Source organism: Phoenix dactylifera, chromosome 1, assembly GCF_051530095.1.
Source record: "Phoenix dactylifera cultivar Ajwa chromosome 1, Ajwa_hap1_PhDact_Kaust_v1.1, whole genome shotgun sequence".
NCBI lineage: Eukaryota > Viridiplantae > Streptophyta > Magnoliopsida > Arecales > Arecaceae > Phoenix > Phoenix dactylifera.
In genome coordinates this window covers 6,624,539-6,640,123 of record NC_143190.1, presented here as the reverse complement: position 1 = coordinate 6,640,123, position 15,585 = coordinate 6,624,539, and the positions used below count along the sequence as shown (strand labels likewise).

Sequence of the window (15,585 nt, the reverse complement as noted above, 5' to 3'; positions counted from 1 at the left end):
TTACACAATGCAACTGCTGTAAGTTACAATTTTCTTTAGAAGTATGATTGCAGAGGAATGGTGCGGGTTTTAAAGCAGCACAAAACCCAGAGATAGGTGATTACACAGTTTTTTCCCAGAAAAAAACTGCATGACAATAAGCACAAATTGTTAATTATAACAGATAATAAACAAGCAGTGGGGCGCATAAACTGGGCCAGCCGAGAGTGGACATTTTCTCCAAATCTGAAGGCATATGACACTCAAACAGCACCAAGGTTGTGTTACTCTAGATAAATATATTCCCCTTCAAGGCTGAGAAAAGGTAAGTGGGATCGACTTCCCTGGCCTGCCAAGCAGCCATATCAGAACATCCTGGTTCCATACTTCCATCTGCAGCTAAAGATAACAGTGCCGTCTTTATCAACCAGGGCAACCACAAACTCACATTGCATACACTATCTCCCCACTGCTGTCCACATCAAGCTCAGGATCAGAGTCAAGATCCTCCATGTCATCATCCATGTCGAGGCTGCCCGTCAAATATTGGTTGAGCCCATGAGTACCAGCTGCAGGGACGGTTGCCTCAGCTATAATCTGCATTATCTCATCTATGCTCTGCATGGGTTGGTCAGGCTCCTCGTACTGGTTGCTCATGGCGTTATCCATCAGATCAGCTGGAAGATTCCTCAAGAACCACTCATGGTTTCGTATCTCGGGGATTGTTATCCTCTGCAATTTTAGTAAATTAACAAGATCGTTTTCTACCAAAGTTCGTGAAGTCAAAAATCAACAAAAACAAAGTGATCACATTTCCACATAATTGACCTGCTTTGTGCCAGTGATTTTTGCAACTTATTTCATGTATTTTTAACAACAATGAAAAAAATTGAGTCCATAGGTAGGAATGCCACTAACAACTACTTGATGCATGTCATTCTCTGTAATGGAAATGACTGGAGCTCCACAATTCAGCGACTTTCATGTCATTCAAAAATCAACTACAAATGCAGATATTTATAATGCAAAAGAATTATGCACCCAAGAAACCAAATCTGCAGATTGTTATGTTGCCAAAAGGGTAAAGGATGGTGTTTGACAGTGGAATAATGCAAAAAATATAGTTAGGCAGCGATAAGAAGTCTAGGAAACCCATTAATCAATGACTGCACAAGGATGCACTCTGCAGCATCAGTCTTAATTTTTTGTCGTAATTTTATGTTTTTTCTTGGATTGCCCAATTCTTCCATGCTCTTTAATACAAACCCAAATCCCCCCAAGGGGGAGCCAGTGCAGTTTTCCCCTGCACAAGCCCATATAATCCAAGTCAAAAATCTCCATCACCATAGGGGCAACTACTATGTTGTCTTTAATATTTTACGTTTTAAAGATCTCACTGACTTTTCTAACCTTAAAAAAATAAGCTAGGGGTTTTTCGATCATAGTGCCACCACTGCTTGAATTGACACAGCAAGGGACATTTAAAATAAAAATGTCCATCAACTCAATTTCCAGCCACAGCCTACACAATAGCATATACAGTACTAGTTCAGATTTGCATGCTTTCACTGTCTGACAAGCTTGTCCTAATAGAACTAGGCATTTCCAAAAGGATGGAGTACTTACCATAACAGGATCGGAAACAAAAATCCTTGAAATTAAGCATCGGCACTCAGGAGATATGTGGACATATTCAGGAATCGAATACTGAACTCCTAATATACGCTGCAAGACGAATTCATCAGGTCAGCTGATATTTTGGATGGTTATATGACAAAGCGTGTAGGAATTACAACTATATCAGAAGAGTGATCCAAAAACATTAAAAAAAAAACTTATACCTGTATTGTCTTCCGGAAGTTTTTGGGATCTTCTGAGTCCTCAAATGGATATGCTCCCACTAACATTACATAGAGAGTCACTCCACAAGACCACACATCAGCAATCTGCAGTGTGTTAAAAATGCTCAATATTGTAAGAGGAAAACACAACCTTCTGAGATGAATTACTTTTACAGTTTAATCATACAAGCAATTATCCATCAACACCTTGAGGAGCTGGGCAAACAATTAAATATTATTTTTACATAACTACAACAAACCCCCTTGTAGAAAATAAAGAACAGAATCATGATGCTACAGCATAGAGGAATTCAAATAGCACCAAAGGTGGGTTGTAGACGCTACCATTACCTTTCAAAGAAAGCACAAAATGCAGTAAAACAGTTACTTTTAACAATATCTTAATTATATAGCATGTTACCACACCTAGGAACTTCATTTCAGTTGTTATAATAATTTTTCTATCTAATCAATGATTTACAGTATCCAATGGGGATAAAAATCTTTTTGACCCGTTTTACAAGAAAATATAAAGATTTTATAGCAGTTGTCTCAAAACGTCAAATATGGCATGACTAACATTGGCTTGTACTTGTTATGGAGGTTCTCCAGGTCAACTCTACATTACTGTCAGAGGGCAAAATGCCATCTCCTATTCCAGATTGGATCCGCTATTTCCATGCATGTGATCAACATCACCATCCACCCTTCCACTACCACCGAACAATCATCCACACGTATCTTATCAACCTCAACCACCACCTAGCCCCTGCCTACCAGTGACCCAATAAGTATCTTTCTATCCTATAGCAATCAAATGAGGTATTGAGTTCCTCCTAAGAAACATATTCCATTTCCTCACTTGTAGCTACTTCGTCATCTTCTGCTGGCCTGTGCCAGCTGGTACTGGCACCCAGCATGGGCCAGTACAGCACTTATTAATTACTTTTTTACAATATGGATTGGCTAAGAAGTGTACTAAGTTCTTTTTTTATCTTTGAAAAAAAAGGCAAGGCACAGCATGTGCGAGCACAATGCAAATCCATTAGCACAAGAACCGATATCCTCAGTTCCTTACTACTTATTATGCTAAAAGAACATTCAAGGGTTCCTCATTACTAGAATCCTTGCTATAAATAAACATGCTATCATGACCCCATGCACCTATCACAATTTCGTTTAATAATCCTTCATAATTCAACTAACTCAATGAGGCAAAGAATGGAATAGCTAGAATAGATAAGGAAAAGTATTGAAGTCTCTCATAAGAGTTAATCAACTACTTAATTAGACACTTGGGATGACTTGGCACATACATATGCAGTTGCAATTTACTTCAACTGCAAGAATCTAAATAATTCTGGACCTCTAGTTGAGTCCCACGTAAAGCTTTCTTAGCAGAATTTACACAGGGTACGATTATACTATTTTCACATTGTTGTAACTTAGACCCACAAGGTATCTAATCCTAACACAGTAAAGGAAATTTTTATGCCTGCCTCAAAAGCTTTCTCAAGTGAAACTTTTTCAGAGAGAACTCTAGGACATATTGAAGTTACATAAAAACAGTACTCCCATATTCTTAATGCCTGCAGTATTTTCTACTGCTGGATCTTGTTCCTCAGCTTATTTTACACTCAAGACAAAATGGCCTAAACTTTGAACTTAAAACCTCTTTGATGAAATTAAACTATTCTAATAGATTATTACAATTGCATTTGTCAGCATCAAACTGAGCTAATATGTCATGCATGCATCTTTACCCCATGAAGCATTTGAAGATAATGCACTCAAAACAATCTATAGTCCAATGCAAGCTTTGCACTTCCTCACATCCTTGGTTTTAGCATGAGGTCCCAATTTTCTTTCTTGGACAGCTTGGGAATATCAACACTATCATAATAATTCACAGTCACCATTGCAGTAACTAATTTGCTAGGATACCAAAATGACATAAGCATTCACGTGGCCATATAAAATGGAAAGAAAGGATAAAGAACAAGACGGTAGCATGATTTCCACCATAAAGGAGCACTTGTGGTCCATAGAGCAAAATTGTATTGAACACACATATACATACATACACACATACATATATGTATATATATGTATATATATGTATATATATGTATATATATTATAGGCAATAATTTGTATAAAAGTTCTTCTATCTAAGCATAAAGACCATCCTCAGATTGCAGTTTTGTAAGTATTAACCAGTAAGGAACCATAATTTTATTGGACAGCTAGATAGCTGCACTAAACTGATGGTTTATATAACAGGGACAGAGATATTTTCAGTATATGAGATAGAAGAAAGGAGGTAGGATAGCTTAAGAATCCAACTATGATAAGGCTGCTTCCTTTGTCAAAACGATCTATTAAACAAAGCCACCACTAAATAAAATTAAGTAAATGTCTTGGTCCACAATGACAAGCTAATTAAAGAAGAAAGTCTTTTGTGAAATTTGTCAGTCAGAAGATGCATGGCACATCAGACCTAAAAAGATAAAGTGGTTCTTCAACCTTCACATGCATAGGTTTTTGGAAATTGCAAAGAATTTACTGTAGAAAACAAAAAACAATGGTGATGATGATGACGACGACGACAATAAGCTCAAAAACATGCAATGTCACAATTTCTCCTCGAGGCCATCTGAAAATGTGTTCTTTGGATTGGCTACATCTAGTAGGAGGCATAGTTGAAAAATCAAAGTGAATTTGAAAGAAAGATTGGATTCTAGTTCAGCCAACGAGGGATAGAATTGGAGGGCAGATGCATTAGACAATCTCAGCAATGGCTCACTCTGATGTAGGCACATCCATCATCATTCAACATGCAGTAATGAAGTGATAAAAATCTAAAATTGCACCAGCATCGCCAGCAGAAGCAATAACAGATTAAATTCAATTGCATGCCTCTGATGAAATTATTGTAATTTGTGAATCAATAGGTCCAAATTTAATGAAATGGCAGAGATACTAAGCAGAATTACACAATTAAGGAACACACTATGAAAAACTAATTTACCTTGCCATCATACTCCTTCTTGAGTAGCACTTCAGGAGCAATGTATGCAGGAGTTCCAACAGTTGACTTTGGTTGTGAATGCAGAACTGATGACTGAGAATTAAATAAGTGAAGGTTATGCAGAGCTAAAAGTTCAGAGTGACAACATAAACAAAAGCATAAATATAATGATGTATGCAGCGGATTTCTATCAGAACCAAACTTCAAGCTAAAATTGGCATGTAATTATGTATGTGCAAGTCATAAGGTCATTGCTTGTGAATCAATGCAGAGACTAGACAATGAACTTTAAAAGATGACTATCAAGGTACAGCATAGGTCAGTAATCCATGTCCAGTGACCTGAGAACATGTACCTTTGAATACCCAAAATCACATATCTTCAGACGAGGAGCCATGCTTCCATCCAACAAGGTGTTCTCCAGTTTTAAATCACGGTGACATACTTGCTTGACAACAAGGAAACCCAAAAAAAAATCATATGTGATAATCTAGAAGAAACCAACAGAAATGGAAATAATTCACATTAAATACCATAGAGTGGCAGTAGCTAACTCCTGATATAAGCTGCTGGAAGAAAAAGCGGGCCTGCAAGGGAAAGCAAAATAAAAGACCAGATTAAGAAACAAGTCAGAAAAATGAAAGGAAAATCAAGTATCAGCTAAACTTAAACCTCATCCTCACTGAAGCGGCCAGCATTACATATGCGCTCAAAAAGCTCGCCACCAGAAGCATATTCCATAACAATAGCCAGATGAGTTGGAGTCAGAATAACCTAAAGAAGGATTTCAGCAGAGCAAGACTAAATGATTTTTCCCACTACTACTCCTATCCAGAAAAATGTGAATAAAACTTCAAACTTAAAAGAATACCTCTTTGAACCTAATAATATTAGGATGCCTCAAAGACCTATGGTTAATTATCTCTCGCTGAACATTTTCGTCTATCTGTAGAAAAAAAATATAATGCCATATTAGGATAGCACAAATGGTGCAGTTGTTCCACGACAGCAGGTCTTAACATTCATGTATTGAGTCTAAGATCATCAAGAATATATCATGCATGTGGACACCATTAGAAAAAGAATTCATCGACTGGACTCCAGACTGTTAGCAAATCAATGAGGCCCTTGGTTCATGCAGTCGTATGATGTCTCTTTCTGCTTAATCTATTAGTTCTGGTCTTCTGGGTGCCAAGAATGTGCAGGCTTTCTTATTTCATTAGAAAATTAAAAAATCAACACCAGTCACAGATTTTCAAGGTCTAGCATGAACTCTATTCAATTGATTAAGAAAAAATTTAGTAGCCAAAACCTCATGTCACAATTTATAGTTTTTGGTGCAAGGCACAGCAGGACATGGAATTTTTAGAAAAGAATGGAAAACTTCCAAACCAACAGCTGTTGCTTCGCAGTCCCAAAAAAATGCTTTTACCATGAAAAAGAAACAGGTTCTGTTAAATCATGTCAACTTCAACAGTTTTAGAACCATGCCAATAATACGTGGTAAGAACCCATTAATACATCTAATCATACAGGAGCAAGAATAGCAGTGAAGTAGACAAACCCATCCGTAGAATAAATTCTGACATTTAATGACAAAAGGTTAAATTCACACCATTGAAAAGTTTGTCACTCATTTGCAAGATTCATTAGTTTTCTCAGAACCTGGATATTACTTGTCTTTCCAAAGGATTTGTGGAATCTAAACAAAAAGTACTAAAACAAAATGATTAATAGTTTCAACAACAAATAAGTCTGCCTAAGTGGATGAGTCATTGCATATGATACTAGATCTTACCGTCCATTTTGCATCTAAATTGATCAAAGTCATATATGCTTCCTATTATGACTAATAAAGAATTAATCTGAAACCACCAGCACCTAGTTTTGGGTTTTTAAAGTAAGAAAGTAGCTTCTACTCGAGGGGAAATCAGAACATAGAGGCTGAAAAACAAAACGGAAAACTTCTTCCCCGCACCAATTGATCCGCACTTCCAAAGATGATTTTTTGTCGATAAAATATGCTTGCGATGACGAATTATGTCAACTTCAACAATATCAGAATCTCATACTATAGATAAACAGTAAAAACCCGTAAATGCAATCACACCGATCAACCATGTGACAAAAACGCAGCAAATCCCTCGAATCTTAGCTCTGAATAAATTCTCAAAATAAACATAAGTAAAAGACTTTAGCTGGTTACTGAAATTTCAACAAAATTTAACCTTTGTTATGCATGATTGGTAAAAATTCTCACAGAAAAAACACGCTGAATTTTTGAAGGAAATCCAAGAAAACAAAGGAAAGATAGCAAAACTAGTAGGGCCCAAAGTTAATAATGAAGCAAATACACCAAAACAGCATAAAAAATTCGAACTTTATGCAGAAAAAGCTAGCGAACGACGGAAAAACCACAAAATATATAAAGAAAAAAGTAAAAAGAGACGATGCAGCTCTTCAAACGGAATGCCCAACCGACCTTCTCGCCCCGCTCGATGTACTTCACCGCCACCAGCTCCTGGGTCAGCTTGTCCCTCATCAGCCTTGCGATCGCGAAGTTCCCGGACCCGATGTCCCTCACCAGCTCGTAGCGGTCGCTGTTGTGCATTATCGGCAGATCCATCCCTGGCCCGACCGTCAGCGTTGCCCGATCCATGATCCCCTTCTCCTGTCCCCTTTCTCACATCACCACCCCTCCTCCCCGGCCCTCAGATACCCTTCCAGCGGACCCACGCCCCCCCCCCCCCCCCTCCTTCCCCCCACGCCGATTGCCTGAGATCGTGGCGCCGCGCCGGCCGCTCGATCCGATCGGGCCTGTCGATCAGAAAGCTGAGGGTGGGTGGCCGATAGAGACTGCCCCTGAGCTCCGACCCCGTGACGCCCTTCTCTGTCCTCCCTCTTCTCCTCCTCCACCTCGCTCTCGGCCTCAGATCTCTCTCGCTTCCTCCCCCTTTTTATCGCCTTTTTCTAGGGCTAGTGTTTGGGAATGGGAGGAGCTTCGCTTCGGCGATTGCAGGAGCTCACGCGTGACCTCCTTTTACTTTCCCTCCGCGAACACCCCGAGAGTAAGAGAGGGGACAGGACGCCAAATGCGAAAGGGTATTATCCGGCCCTTCGCCGACGAAATAAATAAATATCTCAAAAAGGAGCGTCCCTCAATTACCAAACTGCCCTTCCATCTATTCATTCCCCCGCCCAATCATCACCACCGTGCGATCCACATCGTACGGAGGCGAAGAGGTGACTCGTATAGGAAATTGGTTTACTACGGTGAGCGGAGCGCAGTGCCAGTGCCGATCGCACGGCCATGATTTTTTTGTCCATTTTTAAATAGCGGTGCCGTTCGAGAGAACCCGGGAGGTGAGCTAAGCGGGTGGGAGCGGTGAGTCGAGTTTTACGTGCACCGGGGATGACGGAAGACGGTTACATGGTGCCGGCGTTCTCACGTGCAGAGTATTTTGGTCATTTTACTGGACTTTCTTCGTCCTTTTTTGGTTTTGACAAGAAAAAGGGAAGGTGCCTGCTAGTGCGTGGGGACGTAGCGAGCGGTTTCCCGAGCCCATTCCGAGGGTGGCTAATCTTGGAGTGCTCCAGATGACGAAAATGCCCTCCAACGTTGGACGGAATTTCGAGAAGCGAAGAACAGTTATCATTGGTGCGACAGACGGAAAGAGGTCCCGGCTGGGACCTCCACGTCAACCGGGTCACGTCCAATGGTCCGCAGTTGACGTGACGAGCACCGTGAATGGCGGCGGTTTCGCGAGCGCGCGTCTGAACGGTGATGAGAAAAGCGATGCTACAGCAACTCGGAAAAGTCACTCGACAAAGCTACTTATGCTCGTTTGGTTTGCCGGAAAAGGGGGTAAAAATATAATTTCCATATTTTATGGAAAAGTCTTTCTCATGAAAAACATGCTCATAAGCTAGGAATCACTTTATTTTTATTTTTTCTCAAAAAGACCCTTCAACGTTAAAGAAGCATTAAAGAGGCATTAAAGATCTAATTTTTATTAAGGGCATAATAGAAATTATACATAACTTTTTTAGGAAAGTGGATGGTCAACCAAACATAAGCATTTTGCAAATTTGTCGCTTTCCCATGGTCAACCAAACATGCCAAAAGTACTTTCTTAAGCATTCTCTTCCTACAAATTTGTTTTTCAGGAATCATATTTCTAGGAGGGAAAATGCTTCTCGCGAACCAAACGAGCCTTTAGGGAGATGAGGAGTTAGGCCCTGTTTGGGAGAGCTGTTAGTAGTAGAGCTTTTGGAAGTAGAGCTGTTGAAAGTAGAGCTGTTTGAAGCAGGGCATTTATAAAAAGCTGTTTGCTGTTTGGTAACTACATTTCTAAAGTGCTGTGGCACTTTAACATGTGTTTGGTAAACAAACTGAGAAAGTACCTTTGTGTGACAAAATGACCATAAAGGACATTACCGGTATTATATAATAGAGCATAATAAAATATAATATGTATTAATACATAAATATATGATATAGTATAATATTAATGTAATTTAATATAATATTAAATTATTAACATAATATATCAATGTATTATGATATAATATAATATAATATTATTTATATAGTATAATATAATAATAAATATATAAAATATTATAATTATTAGTTTAAATTAATTTTCATAATTTTAATGACCATTTATCTCTCTAATAAATAGAGAGAAAGGAAGAAGAAGATTGAGAGGGAAAGGGAGAAAGGAAGATGCGAGATAAGGGTTTTGGGGGAAAAAAGTGTAATTTAAATGGGAATATTTTGGTCCAAAAAACAGCTTTCCGACAAAGCTGAAAACAGCATTTTCGGAAAGCTCCAAATTGGAGCTTCTCCCCAAAAGCTGTTTTCAGCTTTCCGCAAAAGCTGAAATAGCTTTCCGAAAATTTTACCAAATACCCTTTTTTTATCTAAAAGTATTTTTGGAGGGCCAGAAAGTGTTTTTTTGGCACTCCAAAAGCTCTCCAAACAAAGCCTTAATCGGTTAAAAAGAAAAAGTTGCAGGTATTAATGAGAGGAGACCTTCAAATAGAACTCTTCTTAAGAGAAAATAACATCACATGGTGGTACACAAAAGGATTTAAGAGGTCCTATTGCTGGGTTGCAATTGGGAGTTCCTTTTTTAGGGCCACGCTTTTTCCCTCCTCCTTTTACCGATCGGATAGGTCACCTTAAAACAGTAAGCTTGTTCCGCTTGATGATGTAATAGGCAGGTGCATGACAGCGCTACAAGAGGTGAATAGAAAACATGACGACCTACATCATTTGTGGGTCCTTATTTTATCAGCCAATTAGTAGTTAAGGGCAATAATTTTAGAGGTTGTAATTGATGGCGTGCATGACCTGTATAGAATATAATTTCTCATAATATAGAGGGTGAGTTAGTTCCTAGTATTGATGTGGCATGCAGTGATTAGTGCTCCAATTATGGCAATACTTTGTTTTCTTGATAAAATCATATTTATTATACCAATTTAATAAAAATATATGTGTGAGTCAGAAAATAAAATATACAAAAAAAAAAATCGATGCAGCAATCCATAAAGCTGGTCTCATGTGTGAAAATACAATTTTTTTCTCTTCATGCAACCAATCTGCATAGCATGTTTTGGCCTAATATGTCATTTATTGATGCTAGGTTCGTATTTATTGGTACTAAAAAAAACCATGCTTGTATTAATCACTTCTTCAATATAATTTTAGAGTGAATTCTTACTAGGTTGTCACTATAAATATTCAAAAAGAGTATCAACTACTAACTACCAGCAATCTAGCTACCATTGAATTAAGCCCCTTGGAGAAGGACTCAAAGTTCGCATTTAAAGGAGAGTTAGGCAAGCAACAAACAGAACAATATAACTTTGAAACATTTATCTTCTTTGTTGCTAGTAGAGTCACCGCAACTCAATAGCCAAAAATAATTTATGTGCTATAATTTTGAAATAGATTCTTTTTGATAGGGATGTTCATATCAAAGACTGTGCATTAAATTGATAAAGAGCTCTTAGTATTTGGCCCAACTACCATGTGACATTGGATTTTATCCATGTATTGTGATCTATTTAACAACTCTTATATCAATTCCATCTCGGTATTTTGTTCCAGTAAACTTAGAGTGATATGAGATAGGTCTGCTCAGTTAAGTTGCCAACTTCTCTCACGTGGAGATGGAAGATCAGAGTAGTATTTTTTTTCAGGATCTTGGCAGGTTAGGAAACCAGCATCTGTGTATAGGAGGCACCGTTCCCTTTCTCCACACACATCCGGATCAGGAGCGGCCCAATGTATTTGACAAACTAAGGTCATTTTGTTTTTGAGGCCTTTTCTGTAATGAGCCGGCCTAAGGTGAACTCACAGGAGGCTATTTTTCTTTCCATTTGGTCTTTAAGGCCTTTCCTGCGGTCGGCCTTCTTTGGGCCGAAGCCTTAGGCGACCGCCTAAGTCACCTAAGGGTTGGGCTGACCCCACATAGAATTTCCTATTAATATCCTGCATGAAGAAGAGTGAGAAGAGAGAAGAGTAATATGATTGGTGAAATTGTTCTCCATTTTGGCTATAGGTTTAGGAGTGTTGCAGCTAACATCTATGCAGGGTAAGCACTTTAACCTTGATATTATTTGTGATTTTTCTTGATTACGAGAACAACGATCTTGTGTGCTATTATCATATTCTTCTTTCAAGCTTTTTTTTAATATTATTCTCTCTTTTTTTCAAAAGAGAGATACAACATATGCCAATTATGCATTTTTAAAAAAAAATTTATCGCTATGTTTTAGGATTCCAACAAAGTATGTCGTCTATTTTTTTTGTATTTATAGTAAAAATCATTGACCTATGTGCAGGCATAAAGGTTATTTTTTTTGTAAATATATTATGATTGTCATCTATTCTTTTTTTTTTTGAAAAATAGAAATTGAGTGAATCATCTTAATATATTTCAGATCATAAAGCAAGTATATTGATTATGCCTTGCATCACTTTCACCTTTTTCTTAAAATAGCAAATAATTTTGAAAAACACATACATGTTTGAAGTCAACTATTTTAATTTTAAAAAATTGAAAACAAATACTTCTTCTAGCCTTTGATAAAAAAAAAAAGGCAAAGCCAATAGTGATGGCAGTGACAACGATGATAATGATAAAGATCGGAAAATATATTTAGGTTGCTATTTATAAGAGGAATTACTTATAAGATCAATGCACTAGCTGATTGGCCATTTTCCTCCAAGTTTGTCATGGATCATATCATGCCCGCTATATTCATTTGTGTTGCTGGAAATTGGACCCGGGGGCAATCTTCGGTCGAGGAGAGAGAGTGGCGAGGGGTCACCACGGCGGGACGGCGACCGGTCGGCGGGACGGCGACTGGTCGGCGGGCGGCGCCCTCCTTCTGGGGCGGTCGGAGAGAGGGAGCAGCAAGTCCACACGGCGGGGCGGCAATCCGTCGGCGAGCGGCGTCCTCCGTCTAGGGTGCCTGCAAACAAGCCGGTGGCCGGGTCTTCCGGCGCCGGCCCTCCGACGCTCAAGTCAAGAGGGGGCAAATTATGTTGAAGAGGAGCCAAAGTGTTTTTAGAGTATCTAATTTTTCCAACCCTCCGCCTGAGAAGCCAAGGTTCCCTTTTATAGGCGGGGGTCGGTGTACCTGTGATGTAACGGGGCGAGGCCGTAGTACGGCTCGGCATGCTGTCCAGGTCGGCGCACGATCAGGCGAATTATTGCGTCGGTGTCGGAGGTATGGCCGAGATTAGAGACTTATCACAGTCGACTAGACTCTGCTGGGCTAATTTGCCGTGGAGAGCTGAGAATCCGTAGATGACAGGAGCCATGCGCATTAAATGTGGAGTAAGCCGGAGATCCGCATTAATTGTGGAGTAAGCCGGGGATCCGCATTAATTGTGGAGTAAGCCGAGGATCCGCATTAATTGTGGAGTAAGCCGGGGATCCGCATTAATTGTGGAGTGAACCGGAGGGTTACAGTAGCCATACGCAATAAATGCCGGAGGAGCGTCAGGGTATGGTCCTCGGCCGGACCTCAGGGGGGTATGACCGTAGTAGGTGGCTGACAAGAGTAGATTTTGAATATCAAGGTTTTCCCAGACCGGAGTCCTCGAGGTCGGCCGTCTTGAGGTCGGGCGTTCCGAGGTCGGACGCCGACTTCGGCTGTCCAGGGTCGGTGATTATGTGGCTTCTTAGGGGCATTTGAGTCATTTGGGGAAAAATCTTATTCCCCCAACACTACCCCCCGACTTCCGAGTTCGAGCGACTTGCGGGCTCGGACGTGGGAAGTAGAGTTTATCATTAAAGTTGGGGGGGCGAATCTTGTCCGCGCCCTTGCGCTTCTCGGAGTTTTTATGGCGAAACCTGCACCCTTTGGCGCCTCGAGGTTGCTTTATTCAGCGAGCTTATGATGAAGCTCGTATCATTACGCTTCTCGAAGCGGGGGTGGCGTCTCTTGGATCGCCAAGATCGCTTTGTGCGGCGGATCAATGATGGGGGTCCTCGAATTCGTCGAGGCGGTGCCTCGATCCCGTAATCGAGACCCCTCGCTCATCAATGAGTGTGCCGTTACGGGGTCCAAAACGGACACGCGGCCTGACCTAAGGTCGGACGCTTCCGATTTCGTGTTACTGGATCATAATTTCGGGGAGGTGGAGGCCACATCGGGGCTCCACGTGTCCCAGATCTTATTAAATGAGGGGAGCGGGGGTGTCGTCCGCTCGTTCTTCAAGGCGATTCGATTCTGTGGACCCATGATGAGGCCCCGGGATCCGATGGGACAGGGCTTCGATTTCGTACCCAATTTATTGATCCGGAGTGAATATGGTGCCTCGGCCTTCGAGGTCGACACATGGCGCGACCCGGTCGGGGGATGGGAACCGACCCTGTTGATCTCGGCTGTCAGGGGGGTCTATATAAACCCCTTGAGGTTGCCCTAAAGGTTTTATTTGGCTGCCTCTTATTTTTGTTGTCTTTCTCCCTTGCTTCCTTCTTCAACCGAACCTTGCCGTTGGTGCCCGGAGCGATTTTCGGCGATGTCCAGTAGGTTTTCACCCTGTTTTAACTAGGGTTTTCTTCCTTTCTTCCTCCCCTATCTTCAGTTCCCCTTTATTTTTCTGTAAAAATGGGTTTGGATCCCGAGGAGGTCGGGTCGAGTCTGTCAGAGGAGGAGCTGGAGTTGATCCGCTCCCGCTTCTTCTTCCAGCCCGGGTTTCGCCTTGAAACCGCAGGGCCGGAGGACAGGGTGACGCAGCCGCCCCTAGGTCGGATCGCGGTCTACCGCGAGACGCTCTGGGCTAGTCTGCGGTTTCCCGTTCACGAGTTCGTGAACAACCTGCTGGCCGAGTACCAGCTCGTCCCGGCGCAGTTGGCTCCGAACTCGTGGAGGACGATAATCGGGTTCTTGTCCCTGTGCCTCGGGCACGGGATCCCGATCTCAGTGGGTCTTTTCCGCCGGTGTTTTCTGTTGAAGAAGAACCCGGCGGACGCAGGGTGGCTATACTTTGCCTTTCGGGGCGGTATGTCACTCTTCCAGGGCGCCCCTTCCTCGATTCATGAGTGGAAGAGGAAGTTTTTCTTCCTGGCGTCCGAGGCGCCTTGGGGGTTCGACCCGAGGTGGGGACACCCTCGGTTGAAGGCCCTCAACAAGCTCTCCGAGCCGTCGGGGAGGGAGCTGAGGACCCTAGACTCTCTACGAGCCCTCGGGAGGGGCAACGACCTGACCGAGCTCCTGCGGGAGGGCGCCCTGGCGAGCATGGGTCTGAGCTCGGCAAGCCCCGAGGGTAAGGGTAGTTATATTACTTTCTTTCCTTGTCCTTTGTTTTCACTGCTACTGGTCTGACACTTAGTGAAATTTTCGTTCAGACATTCCTTTCATGCCGACCAGCAACACATCGCTTTTTTCCCGCCTGAGGAGGCGAGAGGCCGAGGCCGGCGGAGCTATGCCTCAGCCTCGGAAGAGGGCGAGGTCAGACGACGCCTCGACGTCGGCCGGGACGAGTGGCCCCGAGGCGGGGGCCTCCACAGCCGACCCGAGGCGGGCACGGGTCGTCAGCGACGTGGGCCCATCAGCCCCTCCTTGCCCTGCCCCCATTGCCCAGCGGGGGGAGCCGTCCACGATCCGGCAGCAGCGCCCGGGACCTGAGCCGACTCGAGGCCCCGAAGCGAGCGGCTCCGGGACCTCGGGCTCGGGCATGCCGGGCCCTTCCCGAGCTTCCCGGGAGGAGTCAGTCGAGCCGGACTCCCCTATTCCCGAGGGGAGCTCGGCCATTCATAACGCCGAGGTCGCACGCTCCGTGTTTCGGCGTGCGATGCTTCCAGCGGACCGGGCCGAGTTCCGAAACATTCCACTGGAGGTGGTCGTTGACAGTGCTTACTGCTACACCGCCCGGGTAAGCTCTTTTTCTCGATTTCCTTAAGGTCGTCAGCGAGTCCATATGTTTTCAACTCACGATTATTTTGTCTTTTTCTTTACAGCATATTCACGAGCTCGACGCCCTGGTGTTTATCGCCCAGGGTTGTCAGGAAGAGACCCGGCGGGTCAGCCGGGAGTTGGAACCGGCCAAGAAAAGAGTCGCCGAGCTGGAGGCGGCGTTGGCCGAGGCCGAGGCTCGGTGGGCGGCCACCGAGGCCGAGCGCCTCGCTATGGCGGAAGGGCTCGGGGAGGAGAAGGCCGCCCACGCCCTAACCAGGTCGGCCTTGCGCGGCACAGAGGCGCGCT

The 15,585-nt window shown here is 42.8% G+C and overlaps 1 protein-coding gene across 1 annotated transcript; it reads right to left on the bottom strand.

The window, feature by feature from the left end:
- LOC103709149 (serine/threonine-protein kinase SAPK10-like) lies at positions 1-7,970 on the bottom strand. Its single transcript, XM_008794373.5, has 9 exons — positions 7,334-7,970; positions 5,723-5,797; positions 5,524-5,625; positions 5,385-5,438; positions 5,207-5,299; positions 4,852-4,944; positions 1,821-1,925; positions 1,606-1,704; positions 1-711 (listed from the first exon to the last, which is right to left on the bottom strand). The coding sequence occupies exons 1-9, from the start codon at positions 7,508-7,510 to the stop codon at positions 424-426; spliced, it is 1,086 nt and encodes a 361-aa protein (XP_008792595.1). The 5' UTR covers positions 7,511-7,970; the 3' UTR covers positions 1-423.
- Positions 7,971-15,585: the final 7,615 nt, after the last annotated feature.